General features: G+C 38.0%; 1 protein-coding gene across 2 annotated transcripts in view; it reads left to right on the top strand.

The window, feature by feature from the left end:
• KCTD8 (potassium channel tetramerization domain containing 8) overlaps nt 1–15,024 on the top strand; it is a 253,325-nt gene extending 238,301 nt beyond the window's left edge. Inside the window, exon 3 of one of the 2 annotated variants that reach the window (XR_006334673.1) lies at nt 13,689–13,773. Coding sequence is in view for 1 of the 2 variants with exons in the window: in XM_043871138.1 (XP_043727073.1) it covers nt 13,689–14,149 (461 nt within the window). In the remaining variant the exon portion in view is untranslated. Of the gene's footprint in view, nt 1–13,688 lie in introns of both variants that reach the window. The other variant, XM_043871138.1, reaches the window with a different exon arrangement.
• Nucleotides 15,025–15,525: the final 501 nt, after the last annotated feature.

The raw sequence follows: 15,525 nt of genomic DNA, 5'->3' as shown, positions 1-15,525 counted from the left end.
TGTGTGTGTGTGAGTGTGTGTGTGTAGAAATAGAAGAGTTTATTGTGGGAACAGATATGATGTCGTTAGAGGACTATAAACCTCATTGTGCAAATAATGGTTGATTTATATAACTGGGCAAAACTTAGACTCAACATGATAACTATTTTCCCAAATTTTAAGGGCTAAGAGTTGGAAAATAAATATGGTGAGAGTTTGGCAGAGATTGCATTTTAGTAAAGAAATTAAGACCCTGTAATTCAGATCCAGTATCATCAAGTTATTAAGATAATACCATGCTCACTTGTATAAATGCCATAACTCAACATTGACAAGGGCCAGACATTAGACTAAGTGGACTTGTATTAGTTTCCAATGGCTGTTGTTACAAATTTCCAAAAATGTGGTGGCTTAAAACAACAGAAATTTTATTCTCTCATAGTTGCAGAAGCCTGAAATCCAAAGTTGTTTCAGCAGGTTGAAATCAAGGTGATAGCCATGCTAAACTGCCTCCACAGGTTCAAGGGGAAAATCTGGTGCTCGCTTCTTGCAGCTTCTGATGGTTGCCAGCATTCCTTGATTTGTGGCCACCTCCCTCCAATCTCTGACTCAGTGACCACCTTTCCTCCTCTTCCTGTGTGTGTATCACATCTCCCTCTACCTCCCTCTTGCAAGGATTCCTGTGATTGATTTAGAGTCCATCCAAATAATCCAGAACAACTGCTAATACTTTGTCATATGAAGTAACATTTACAGTTTCCAGGAATTAGGACCTGGGGCCATGTTTCCGCCTACTCTAAGACTTTCTCATACATATCTTTCCTTAAAGCAATTCTAGGAGGGGTGTACCATATTTTTAATCCTTCTTGAGCAGCATGGGAAAATGAATGTCAAAGACACATTTTGGCACATAGCTCGTAGTTGTCAGAACTTTACTTCAAGCACAGTTTTGCTGTTTAAAGGCTGAGCAATTTTTCATTGTCACACAACATGAAATTAAACCCTGCTGTGAGCATTTATGTTTCCCTTTTCCATTCACTGCCGTGATTCTGCACCACACTGCTTCTATAACAGGTACACTTTCACGCATCTCAAAGGGAAAAGAGGGGGCACTCACATTAAATAGCATGGCAGCTATAAGAAGTGGCATCTCGCTGGACATTGTTGGAAGTACTTGAAACCATTTATTGGTAGGAAGGCACTCAGATTCTGAAGAATTGTAACAAATAAAAATCCTCTTAAATATGACTTTCTGCCTACAATCACTGCTCCTGGAGCCCAAGGGTATTAGCCTGCTTTTTATTTTGCTCCCTCACAAACTCTGCTTCCCCTGATGTCACTGAGTTTTTGCTTTTAGTATCTTACATCAGACAAGGATAATTTACAGCCATCACGGTCTTTTGTTCCTTTCAGTTTGTTGCACACAGCACACCGTACGTGCACCCCAACCTACATTCCCAGAGCTCCTCTTTGTCCTCCCACGGCCATCAGATGTGTTGTTGAATACAACCTCTCAATCCTGTGTGGGCAGTATGACCCACAGTTTACAGATGCAGGGCAGCATGAGTAGGCTTGTGTTCACAAACTTTTAAACCTGATGAAGTATCCCTCTTAGACAGTACGCGCCTGCGAAAAGGGAGGTAATGAGCAGGTGGCTACCTCAGCCTGTACAGAAAAAAGTCAGACATTCATTAGTAAGGTGTGGTAGATTCGGATGTGGTGGGAACCTAGGACTGAATGAGTCTTAATTTCAGGATCCAGAAGGAGCCTGGGCATCTTTCTGAGCTCTTGTTTTTTAATTTTTATCACAAAATTTGGTACATGTGCCATGGAATACTAGCTCCCATAAGTGAAATGGGAAGATAGTTTCAAATGCAGACAGCTTGCAAGGTGTTGGTAACCATTCTGCATGTGATAGGGATTCTGAATGGACAAGTGAACACGTAATATCTTCTTTCCTAGACATCTGACTGCAAGCATCAGATATGATCACATTAGTATTGTTAGAATTCAATGCACAACAAAGACAGTTGTTTTTCCTTATTATATGCAGTTCCCAATGCTTTTTATTTCTCTTTTATAACCTCAAGGGATTAACATAGGTACCTTCTCAAAGGAAAATTTTCACTTACTACAAAGACTATGAGGTCCTTCTTATGGATCACACTAAAAGTTCATATCTTTGCCCATGTCTTTTGTTTGTTTTTGTTATAACCAACGGCCTTAGTTATACTTGGATTTATCTTTTTATTAGTTAAAACAAAGCAAAACTTCTTTAGGGATAAAAAATTCCCTATGAACTTAGACATTCTTAGTTAAATTATATGAATTTCACTTAATTCAGTTTAACTGTTACTGAATAATTATGAGTCTTGTCATGATAGTCGTGCTCCAGGAAATACAAAGATAGAAAAGAATCTGTTCCATAGTGCTTAACATAGGTGGTGTGTGTGTGTGTCTTTGTGTGTGTGTGTGTGTGTGTGTGTTGGGGGGCAGAATCCAGAGAGGCAATTTAAAATTAGTATGGAAATAACTATTACTTGAGACAAGATAAACCCAATAATTGGTAGATTCAAGCAAACTGCAAAGGGTCATTAAGAGAACAAGGATAACAAGAAGTCACTTCCAAATGGAAGAATGGAATGTTTGATGCTGAAAGCACTGTTGGGAATAGGCTTTGAAATGGTACTTTTCCTTTGAAGCAAGGAAGGAATGCAATCCAGAGGGGTCGAATAGGCATGGGTAAAGCAAGACATTTACTAGGAATACATGTATTTTGGCCAATATATGTGGGACGTTACAAGATGGATTGTGATAATCATTTGAGTCACACTAAGAGTAGTTTCCAATGCCAGAATGTGGTACTGAGATTTGATTCTGTGTACATAGGAAATATTTAGAAGGTTTTTGTACACAGAATTAGACTTTGGGAATATTTATTTAGCAATGCTGTGGAGAATAGTTTGAAGTGGAGCTAAAGATGGAGTCAGACAACTGCCTAAGAAGTAATGAGAAGCCTGTGATAAGAGGTGGAAAATGGGAATACAAATGAAGGGTTAGATTCAAGGGGCTTCCTTGGTGGCTCAGACGGTAAAGAATCCGCCTACATTGCAGGAAACCCGGGTTTGATCCCTGGGTTGGGAAGATCCCCTGGAGAAGGGAATGGCTACCCACTCCAGGATTCTTGCCTGGAGAATCCCATGGACAGAGGAACCTAGCGGGCAACAGTCACAAAGAGTTGGACACAGCTGAGCAACTCACACTAACACTAGATTCAAAAGCCAGTTTTAATAGTAGGATTAACAAAACCCGGAAAACAATTGGAAATAAATGATGAATCCATCGAGTAGCCAAAGATTACTTGGATATCATCTACAGAAATAACTAACAGAGAGAAACAGATTTATTGAAATGGAGGAAGGTGACAAGATTACTTCTGAAACCTCCTCCAATATAAGTCTTATTACATGTGTATGTTCTCTTATGTTTTCCTAGTACTGCATTACTTTTGCTTATTCACTCTATTAGTGTCTTTGATTCAATGATGAATCACCCTCCTGAATGGAGCAATACAAGGAAACGTAAGACATAGTCTCTGCTCTCATGGGAAAAACAGTTGACCCTTGAACAATATAGGTTTGAACTATGCGGGTCCACTTAAATGCAAAATTTTTATCCATGGTAAAGACTGCTCCTGCTGCTGGTCAGCCTCTTAGCCGTGTTCAGCTCTTTGCCATCCCATGGACTGTATGTAGCCCACCAGGCTCCTTTGTCTATGAGATTTCCCAGGCAAGAGTACTGGAGTGGGTTTCCATTTCCTCCTCCAGGAGATCTCCCCAACCCAGGGATCTAACCCATGGCTCCTGCTTGGCAGGCAGATTCCTTACCACTGAGCCGCCTGGGAAGCCCATAATAAATACTGCCACTACTACTCCACGGTCATTTAGGGGAGTATTTAGTAACATAAAGGGCTTCCCTGGTGGCTCAGACGGAAAAGAATCTGCCTGCAGTGTGGGAGACCTGGGTTCGATCCCTGGATTGGGAAGATCCCCTGGAGACGGGCATGGCAGCCCACTCCAGGATTCTTGCCTGGAGAATCCCATGGACAGAGGAGCCTGGTGGGCTACAATCCACGGGGTTGCAAAGAGTCGGACATGACTGAGCGACTCAGCCCAAGCACATGTAGTAACATAAAATGTAGTGAATGCTAAGTACCAAACAAATGACATAGTCAGTACTAGTTACTTTAGAAATTCAGAGAAATGAATATAATTTTCTTTTTATTATTTTGGTTAAACAATTACTCTGATTAAGGCTTCACAACAGTCTAGAAAGGCACAGTTTGTGCCTTCAAGGCATTTACAATTTAAGCACTGGAAGACAGATTGTAGATAAAAAAGCATAGTAAAAGTTAACAAGTACAAGGATTAACACAAGATTGGGTTAGTGGTCGATCATGTCAGTATGAAAAAAAGAATCCACGATATATTTCTCTTTTCAATTACCCTTCTTTACTTTTCTCTTTCATTCACTTTCCTTCATAGAAGTGATCAAGTAATGATAGAAGAGATGATTAAAACATAAGAAATGTGTAAATTATTTTCATATAAAATTAGTTTTTATTCATTCAAACAGCCTTTTAGGTACAGCTGCATCACTGTGCTTCTCACACTCAGCCTGAATGATTGAATGACTAGGAACTCTGCGTGTGTGTGTCCTTGAAACTAACGCTGTGATGCCTAGTACATAATAGGTGCTCAACAAATGTTTATCAAATTGAAATGAAAATTTTTTCCTCTTTGGACTCAACTGCTTAATACTTAGAGGCCTGTGGTGCTAATATTTAAGATGGATTGGTTCATTCTGTTCAAGTACCACATAACCATTCACACACCATTGAGTTTAGTACTATTAAAAGGTAATTTCCCTTCTGGGAATTATGCCCGTTGTAGACACATTTTACATATTCAGTCTTTTTTATCATCAGTAGGCAGGTAAAGAGATTAAAATGAAAGATTTTTTTCAAGTGCACAATTTTCCACATAGACTTCATTTTGAAATTCCTGTGTATTCTGAAAAAAAAAATGGAAGTCCTATTGAATGCACCTACACCCAACACTATTAGTCATGTGCCTTTTTTAAAGAAGAAAATATTAATGTTTGATTTCTGTACAACTCTATTCACCCAAATAACTTAGAAAAGCTACTATTTTTTCCTTTTTATATCAATGTAATAAAAGCCAATGGAATTAATTGAAAATGCCATTTTGTCCAATTTTACAAGTTTTGGCCCACTGTGATACATTCAGTGTATTTTATTTTGTTTAATGTAATGTTTTTACTATTACTTTTAATTCATACATTTTAATAACTCAAAGAGAGCTTTTGTGTTTTATTTTCTCAAATAAGTTCCTTTTTGGACAAAACAATTTAATACTTAATAGTCTCTCAAATTTATTATAGAGAACTTTACAGCAAAATTGCTCCAACATCTGTTATCTCCTTTCTTATTATAACCATATGACTAGGAATTACTGTTCTTATTTCATTTTTAATAGATAAAAAACTGAGGCTTAGAGAAATAAGTGACTTGCCCGCAATTCATATGTTCATAGTTACTACCTGTGAAGCTAAAATTAGAGTGGAATTATTTGGATTCCTCAATCAGTACTCTCAATATTCAGATAAGCAAATATGCCATACTGTAGCCAAATAACAATGAATATTTATTCTGTATATTAATAATAAACATTGCAAGCATTTACATATGCCAAGCACATCCTAAGTACTCTATGTGTGCTAGCTCATTTAATCCTTGCTGCAACTCGAAGTTTAAACAGGAGCAGAGGCCCAAAGAAAGTAAATAACTTGACCAAGAAAGCACACCTAGTTAAGTCCTTGAACTAGAACGTGCGCCCAGCCAGTCTGCACTATGTTGCCTTAAGTGTCGTTCTCATCGCCAGCATTTCAGTGACAAGAATAGATTTAATGAAACAAATGTAAGTTGATATCTTCTAGAACTACACTTCCTATCAATGAATTTAGAGAAAGTTACCCTAGAATCCTGTAATTCTGTGAAGTACTTAAATAGAAGTTGAATTTGTTTCCCCATTCTAAAAGGTAATTTCTATTAATGGTAACTCTTTAATGTTTTATAGTTAACATTCAATAGAGTTTTACTACATGGAAAGGTTCTTACTATTCATTATATAAATTAGAATCACAGAACTTTATCACATAAATGAACAGGGGCTAACAAGTATTAGATGATGTGAACAGCACCAAGTACTTGCCTAGCGAGGCTGAGACAAGCTTAGCCTCAGATATTCCCCAGTGAAGAAAGGTGTGAATCTAACACAGGAATATAATGTGTATTATGTGTGTGTGTGCATATGTGTCTTCACTGCTTTTTTAAAAAATTAATTGTGGAGTGGTATGAACTAGGTAGCTGGCTTGCAGGTCTCTTAGGTAGAGCTCAACTCTCCTTGAAAGACAGTCAACTCCTGGATGAAAATCCTACTGTATTTAATGGCAAATAGCCAAATGAAAAGTGGAAGATTTACTTTTCCAAATACTTTTTGAAAAGTTTCTAACTGCACATATATATGGACTTTTAAATAGCTAATTCCTTTTTAAAGTTAATTTTATTGTTCACTGATTTGTCACCTATTCTAGTAATTAAGTGAAGGAAGAAAGTCCAGCTCGTTAAGTCATCAAATCATATTTAATTTTCTTTTTTTTATTCTTCTCTTCTTATACTAAGTCTGATTGGTGCTGTAATTCAGAGGGCAGAATGCTTTTAAGAAGATCACAGGTATATACTTGATTCTATTATTAGCAGAAGAGACACAGAGAGGTTTCTGACAATCATGCGGTTCCTCTATATGCAGGACTTATTATTAAATTATTATTCATGTGCTTATTAAGGCATTTCAAGTAGCTTTGGATCATTGAATGGAATGATGTAAAGTTTTAAATTATCCCTGGAAGCATACAATTAGCAGGCATTCACAGAAAACTAAGCAACTAGAATAAATCATTATTCCCTTTTAATTCATTGATTTTTATTAAATTTCATGTCATAAAAATGCAAAAATCATTTTGTTATTATATCTTAGTCTCAATTTAAATCAACTAACTTATTGGTAATGACTTAAAGTGTGCTTAATTAAATAGAAATTATAATATATAATATGTTATGCATCATCAAATATTCTAACATAAATCAAAAGGACACTATTACCCTTAATGATTTATGCAAAGAACTATGATAGTATTCTATACACTCAAAAGTGTGTTATTCAAAAAATTAAAAACAGAGCTACCATATGATGCAGTAATTTCACTCCTAGATATTTATCCTCCCAAAATGAAAGTACTAATTAGAAAAAGATAAATGCACCCCTATATTCACTGAATCATTATTTGCAAGAGCCAGGATATAGAAGGAACCTAAATGCCAATCAGTAGACAAATGGCTAAAGAAGATTTGGTGTGTATGGTTTACACATATAATGGATACACACATAATGGATAATTACTAAGCCATAAAAATAATAAAATTGTGCCATTTGTGATAATATGGATAGACATACAGAATGAAGCAGGACAAAGGCTAATAGAGTTCTGCCAAGAGAACACACAGGTCATAGCAAACACACTCTTCCAACAACACAAGAGAAGACTCTGCACATGGACATCACCAGATAGTCGACACTGAAGTCAGAGTGATTATATTCTTTGCAGCCAAAGATGGAGAAGCTCTAAACAGTCAGTAAAAACTAGACCGGGAGCTGACTGTGGCTTGAATCAGAACTCCTTATTGCCAAATTCAGACTGAAACTGAAGAAAGTGGGGAAAACCACTAGACCACTCAGGTATGACCTAAATCAAATCCCTTATGACTATACAGTGGAAGTGAGAAATAGATTTAAGGGACTAGATCTGATAGACAGAGGGCCTGATGAAATATGGACAGAGGTTCGTGACATTGTACAGGAGACAGGGATCAAGACGATCCCCATGGAAAACAGATGCAAAAAGGCAAAATGGCTGTCTGAGGAAGCCTTACAAGTAGCTGTGAAAAGAAGAGAAGCAAAAAGCAAAGGATTAAAGGAAAGATATTCCCATTTGAATGCAGAGTTCCAAAGAATAGCAAGGAGAGATAAGAAAGCCTTCCTCAGGATCAATGCAAAGAAATAGAGGAAAACAACAGAATGGGAAAGACTAGAGACCTCTTCAAGAAAATTAGAGACACCAAGGGAACATTTCATGCAAAGATGGGTTCAATAAAGGACAAAATGTTATGGACCTAAGAGAAGCAGAAGATGTTAAGAAGAGGTGGCAAGAATACACAGAAGAACTGTACAAAAAAGATCTTCATGACCCAGATAATCACTATGGTGTGATCACTCACCTAGAGCCAGACATCCTGGAATGTGAAGTCAAGTGGGCCTTAGGAAGCATCACTACAAGCAAAGCTAGTGGAGGTGATGGAATTCCAGTTGAACTATTTCAAATCCTGAAAGATGGTGCTGTGAAAGTGCTGCACTCAATATGCAAGCAAATTTGGGAAACTCAGCAGTGGCCACAGGACTGGAAAAGGTCCGTTTTCATTCCAGTCCCAAAGAAAGGCAACCCCAAAAAATGCTCAAACTACCACACAATTGCACTCATCTCACACACTAACAAAGTAATACTCAAAATTCTCCAAGCCAGGCTTCAGCAGTATGTGAACAGTGAACTTCCAGATGTTCAAGCTGGTTTTAGAAAAGGCAGAGGAACCAGAGATCAAATTGCCAACATCTGCTGGATCATCAAAAAACCAAGAGCGTTCCAGAAAAACATCTATTTCTGCTTTATTGACTATGCCAAAGCCTTTGAATGTGTGGATCACAATAAACTGGGGAAAATTCTGAAAGAGATGGGAATACCAGACCACCTGACCTGCCTCTTGAGAAACCTGTATGCAGGTCAGGAAGCAACAATTAGAACTGGACATGTAACAACAGACTGGTTCCAAATAGGAAAAGGAGTATGTCAAGGCTGTATATTGTCACCCTGCTTATTTAACTTATATGCAGAGTACATCATGAGAAACGCTGGGCTGGAGGAAGCACAAGCTGGAATCAAGATTGCCAGGAGAAATATCAATAACCTCAGATATGAGGATGGCACCACCCTTATGGCAGAAAGTGAAGAGAAACTAAAGAGCCTCTTGATGAAAGTGAAAGAGGAGAGTGAAAAAGTTGGCTTAAAGCTTGACATTCAGAAAACTAAGATCATGGCATCTGGTCCCATCACTTCATGGTAAATAGATGGGCAAACAGTGGAAACAGTGGCTGACTTTGTTTTGGGGGACTCCAAAATCACTGCAGACGGTGATTGCAGCCATGAAATTAAAAGCCGCTTACTCTTTGGAAGAAAAGTTATGACTAACCTAGATAGCATATTAAAAATCAGAGACATTACTTTGCCAACAAAGGTCCATCTAGTCAAGGCTCTGGTTTTTCCATTGGTCATGTATGGATGTGAGAGTTGGAGTATACAGAAAGCTGAGCGCCGAAGAATTGATGCTTTTGATCTGTGGTGTTGGAGAAGACTCTTGAGAGTCCCTTGGACTGCAAGGAGATCCAACGAGTCCATCCTAAAGGAGATCAGTCCTGGGTGTTCATTGGAAGGACTGATGCTGAAGCTGAAACTCCAGTACTTTGGCCACCTCATGCGAAGAGTTGACTCATTGTAGAAGACCCTGATGCTGGAAGGGATTGGGGGCAGGAGGAGAAGGGGACGACAGAGGATGAGATGGCTGGATGGCATCACCGACTCGATGGACGTGGGTTTGAGTAAACTCCAGGAGTTGGTGATGGACAGGGAGGCCTGGCGTGCTGCGGTCCATGGAGTCGCAAAGAGTCGACACGACTGAGCGACTGAGTTGAACTGAAAGGGTATTCTGCTAACAGAAATAAATCTGAGAGAGAAGTACAAATAGTGTATGATTTAATTTACATTTGGAATCTTAAAAAAAAGAAATGAATGAACAACAAAACAGAAACATAGTCATAGATAAGGGGCACAAACTGGTGTTTTCCAGAGGAGCCAGGGATGGGGAAAGGAAAGATATAGATGAGTGAGATTAAGAAGTACACATTCCCAGTTGCAAAATGTATGTCAAAGGTATGTAATGCACAGTGTGGGGAATATAGTCAGTAATTCTGTAATATCTTTATATGGTGACACATGATATATAGACTTACTGTGATGACCATTTTGAAATGTAATGGAATATTGAATCACTATGTTGTATAACAGGAACTAACATAGTGCTGTAGATAGTTACACTTCAAAAACAAACTAAAAAGTGTGGACAAAATAAAGTTATGCATTTTCTGTTAAGTGAACATCTGAACCTAATTTGTGTCTTGATTAGGAGTCTACCTTGCCAAAGGTAGCTTATGAATTAGGAGGGATGAGAAATAAAAGTGTATATTTATTAATTCTTGTTAATATCTGTACCTATTCTAAGTTCTTTTTTGAGAAAAAGGTGCTTTTGAGACCATAGAAAATTCAGGTTTCCATCTCCATTTTTTTTTCATGGAGTTCACAGTCTACAGTGGAAGATATTCTAAAGTGCCTCATGAATTTTAAACACTTAATGTTATGGAATACCATAAAATAGCCTGTGGGCTTCACTAGAGCACCCATCGCATGCCTCCTCTAGATCCCAAGCTGGCACATCATGGTGCTCAGTAAATTCTGTTGGCTAAACTAATCAATGCCTTCTTCAAAGAAGTCTTCCTTGAGCTTCCATCTTACACTTCAGACAAGAGCAATCCATTTCCAGCATACATATATTGCATTCTACTGTACTGTGAAGCCTGCATTTGTGTGTGTATATTTTGGGGAGTATTTTTCCATGGATAACTATTAATACCATTAAGAACAATAACTGTATATAATTTATTTAGTTAACAATGGACTTCATATGGCATCACCGATTCAATGGACATGAACCTGGGCAAACTCTGGGAGATGGCGAGGGACAGGGAGGCCTGAAGTGCTGCAGTCCATTAGGTTGCAAAGAGCGGGACGTGACTTGGTGTCTGAACACATGGACTTCATGACCTCTGTGTTCCTCCTGGCCTATCTCATTGAACATTGTTCCCCAGTGAATCAAAACAGAATGAACCATTTGCTTTAGTGGTACGTGGTATCTCTGTACTGTCTTCCTCTCTGATGTTACTACCTTTCTGCCTAGCTATCTCTATTTAATGCTCTATCCCCTGCCTATTAACAGGAAATGACTTCTCACTACTCATTAATTCTTAAACATAAATTGGCTTTCCCAGCTCTTTGCAGTTTAACCCTTTAGTCATCATTGGGAATGAAAATCTTAGATTCCTCTGTGGAGGTTTCTGGTTAAAATAACACACAAGTTTGGTAAACACGTAAAAACCCTTTGTTTATATTCTACATTTTACCAGGCTACTGGGCATTATGCTAGCTTGGGATTACATTCCACCATTAAGAGAATTAGATAAACAGATACTGTACTTTCTTTACCACTCTGACTGCCATTTAAATACATACATACATCCCGATCCCTCTGGGCCTTCCCAGTGCATCAGCCCCGAGCACTTGTCTCATGCATCCAGCCTGGACTGGCGATCTGCTTCACACTTGATAATATACATGTTTCGATGCTATTCTCTCAGATCATCCCACCCTCGCCTTAGGGAGGTGGGAGGGGGGTTCAGGATGGGGAATATATGTAAATCCATGGCTGATTCATGTCAATGTATGACAAAAACCACTACAATATGGTAAAGTAATTAGCCTCCAACTAATAAAAATAAATGAAAAATACATACATACCAACCATTCAGTCAGCACACAAAATCTCCAGAGATGGACCTGTACATCTGTACATTAAAAAAATTGCAATGATGTACTCTCATTGTTGAGAATTACTGTCCTAGACCTTTTTGTGTGTGTATATGTGGGTGTGTGTGGGGTGTGTGTGTTTATTACTCAGTCATATCTGACTCTTTGTGACCCCATGGACTGTAACCTGCCAGGCTCTTCTGTGCATGGAACTCTCCCGGCAAGAATATTGGAGTGGGTTGCCATTCCCTTTTCTGGGGGATCATCCCGATCAAGGGATCGAACCCGAGTGTCCTGTCTTTGTAGGTGGGTTCTTTACCACTGAACCACCAGGGCAGCCTTCCAAAAGGTTCTAAAGCTTTTAAAAATCTTTGCTCCCTCTCGACTAAATGTCTCAATGTGTTTTCTTCTAATTTTAAATAGGGAAATTGGTGATAGCTGGTGGGCTGGTCTGTGGGGTCACACAGAGTCGGACACGACTGAAGCGACTTAGCAGGAGCAGCACGTAGTGGGTGCTTTTATGAAAAGTGCTTTTATTGGTTTGTTTCCTCGCCCTTCTAAGTAATATAGACTGTTCATATAGGTTATTAATTCATATATATTAGACTGAAGAAACCCTCAGAACCTTAACTGCATGTCGAAATCACCTGAATCTATTAAATGACCCAATGAGCAGGTAGCATCGAGCAGGACATCTGGGGTTAAGATCAAGGCATCAATAATCCATGCTTTCCAGGTAATTCCATATGTGGCTAAGGTTGAGACCCAATGAATCCGACCAGTTATTCTCAACTCTGGCTGCAGAGTAGAATCCGCTATGCAACTGTTTAAAATACTGATGCCTTTCATTTCAATTATGGTTCAGATAACTTGTGCATAAATGTTGAATACAAGACAAAAACATTTGGGTAACTCATATTTCTGAATGATTGGGCTCCAGTTAAATCAAAATTTTATTATAGTTCTGGGTATGTGGTGATGTTCAATAAATGTTAGATGGAGATCCTAATCCCACAGCAGAGTCAAGAAGAATAAAACATGCTCCCTCTTGGAACTAAACTGTTTGTGTATTTGAAATAATTATCTTGGCAAACTATCATTTTCTGAAAGTTGTCCTCCTAGGTAATTTACCTCAAATGGTGAGCCTTGTACTTTAAGAGAATACTATATTTCAACTATATTTTTCAGCATAATATTAGGTACCTATATATCTTATAGTACTTTCATGATTCTCCCCAAGAAAGTAGACAGGAAACAAGATTAAGAGATGGAGGATAAGATTTAAACCAGTTTCCCTCTTGGAAGCATAAATGATGCTATTGCACTTCTGGGCCTGGAGAATACTGTTTTGTAAAATAGAGCCGTGGTACTTTCTGCGTTATGATGGTGAATTATTTATATATGCAAAGGACAACTAATGCCGTTAGCTAAAACAGAAATGAACTAACTGTTCAATAAAACAGTTATGGGATTAGCAAAATATTTATATGTGATATCTTTTTCAGATTGTAGGAACTAGTAACTAAAAATAACAAAAAATCATTTTTTTTTAGCATGAAGTTATAGATGATCTGTTATGGGATAAATGCTCATCAAGCAAACCTCTCAAATTTAATTGTTATCAATAATTAATCAGCAAATTGCATGCTTCAGTGTACATTAACTATACCAGGTGTTGGATTTAATTCCTCAAATACAAATTAGGGAAGCAGACCACATTTTTCTTAAATGTTTGTGGTTGAAAATAAAAAGTATATATATAAAGCTTATTTAATTTGACCTTCCCACTTCTTACTCAGTTTTCCTACTTCTTTTTTCCTTTCTAGGACCCCCTCAGAAAATAGTGTCCCCTAAACAAGAACACGAAGACAGGAAGCAGGACAAAGTCACGGATAAAGGAAGCGAGAGCGGGACTTCCTGCAATGAGCTCTCCACTTCCAGCTGCGACAGCCACTCGGAGGCGAGCACGCCCCAGGACAACGCCCCCAGTGCCCAGCAGGCCACCGCTCACCAGCCCAACACCTTGACTTTGGATCGGCCTTCCAAAAAAGCGCCTGTGCAGTGGATGCCCCCGCCAGACAAACGCAGAAACAGCGAACTCTTTCAGACGCTCATCAGCAAGTCCCGGGAAACCAATCTTTCCAAAAAGAAAGTCTGCGAGAAGCTGAGTGTGGAAGAAGAAATGAAAAAGTGTATCCAGGATTTTAAAAAAATCCACATTCCAGATTACTTCCCGGAGCGCAAGCGCCAGTGGCAGTCGGAACTGTTGCAGAAGTACGGGTTATAGTGCCGGTCGCCTCGCCGCGGGATTCCGTGACCTTCAATGTTTACCGGTGTTTCCGCCTGACTGTGTGCTGACGGCGGCCGGTGCGATTCTTGCTGCTCTTCCTTTTTGTGAACAGTGGATGTGGGACAGTATTTTCTTTCATTCTTTCTGTTGTTGTTGTTTTTAGAAATATTTCAAGAAAGAAAACTAATAAATATTCAATCAAATGGTGTTCCTGATTCAAAAAATTTTGCAAGAATGAAAGTAAAATATGCATGATCAAGAAGCTTAGAATCTTGATTTTTGAACTGTGGTCAACTGGCTATGTTTGTCATTTTGTAACTCACCAAAAACAAATCATCATATCACTCCAAATAAAGTGACAATATGGATGAAGCAACATCACGTAAAATGTTAGATGATGGTTTTGGGACCCAAATCCAAAACTGTTTAAATGTTAATGCAATAAAACAAGTATTATTTTTGCATGAGCACAATATTACAAATAAATCACAAAACATAGGAAGATCTGTTTGTTGCTTGGAAAGAAATAATTATGAAAAAATAGCAAAAAAAAAAATATGGTTCAGACAAAGCCTATAAATGTAAGCTAAGAGATTGAATTTTATTTGTTCTGGATCTGTGATTTTTTTGTGTATGTGTATGGTGTTCTGTATGTTAAGATGGTGTAAATATGCCTTATGATCTTGTGTTATGGCACTGACATTCATCTATTAATGCTAGTTATGATTATTTCTGTGAAATGAGTCCTTACATCAGGCTGTGAAAATTGACATAATGATTCTCTGAAAGATCTTTCTCATGTTAATCACAATAATTGAGGGAAATGGTGAAGAGCTTTATGTATTTATTAAAAAAGGAAATATATATTAGAATTTCTTGATCTCTATTGACTCTTCTTTTAAAATATTCAGTTGTTACATTGTCTTCAGTTTTCCTTTAAAACTCCAAACTGGAGAATGATATGTTCAATTTGACAAGTTAGAGACTTATAATTCAAAATGGAGGTAGAGTCAAATTCAGATAGCTTTGGTATTGATTAATAAACCCTTAGCCTGCAAGAGAAAAAGATTTCATCTGAGGATGCACTAAAATTTTATTTTAGCTGACAACTGGATTGAAAGCCTCCCTAAATACAATTGGGAAGTTGCTGCTTGCAAATTATGGGACAAAAATGTCAACAGGAAGCTAAAAGTTCAGCCTGAATGACAAGAGCTTTCTTCCTAATTGCCTATTTGAAAATAATCTTTCTTATCATTAGCCACACAATTTTTGCCTTACCATGTCCACAGAAAAAAATATATGATATCCCAAATTTTCGCTAAAGAATAGGCACCAGGAGGACAAAATTATCTCTCATAATCAGAGCTCAATCT

The sequence above is a fragment of the Cervus elaphus genome, chromosome 17 (assembly GCF_910594005.1).
Source record: "Cervus elaphus chromosome 17, mCerEla1.1, whole genome shotgun sequence".
NCBI classification, from domain to species: domain Eukaryota; kingdom Metazoa; phylum Chordata; class Mammalia; order Artiodactyla; family Cervidae; genus Cervus; species Cervus elaphus.
This window is presented reverse-complemented; position numbering and strand designations above follow the sequence as displayed.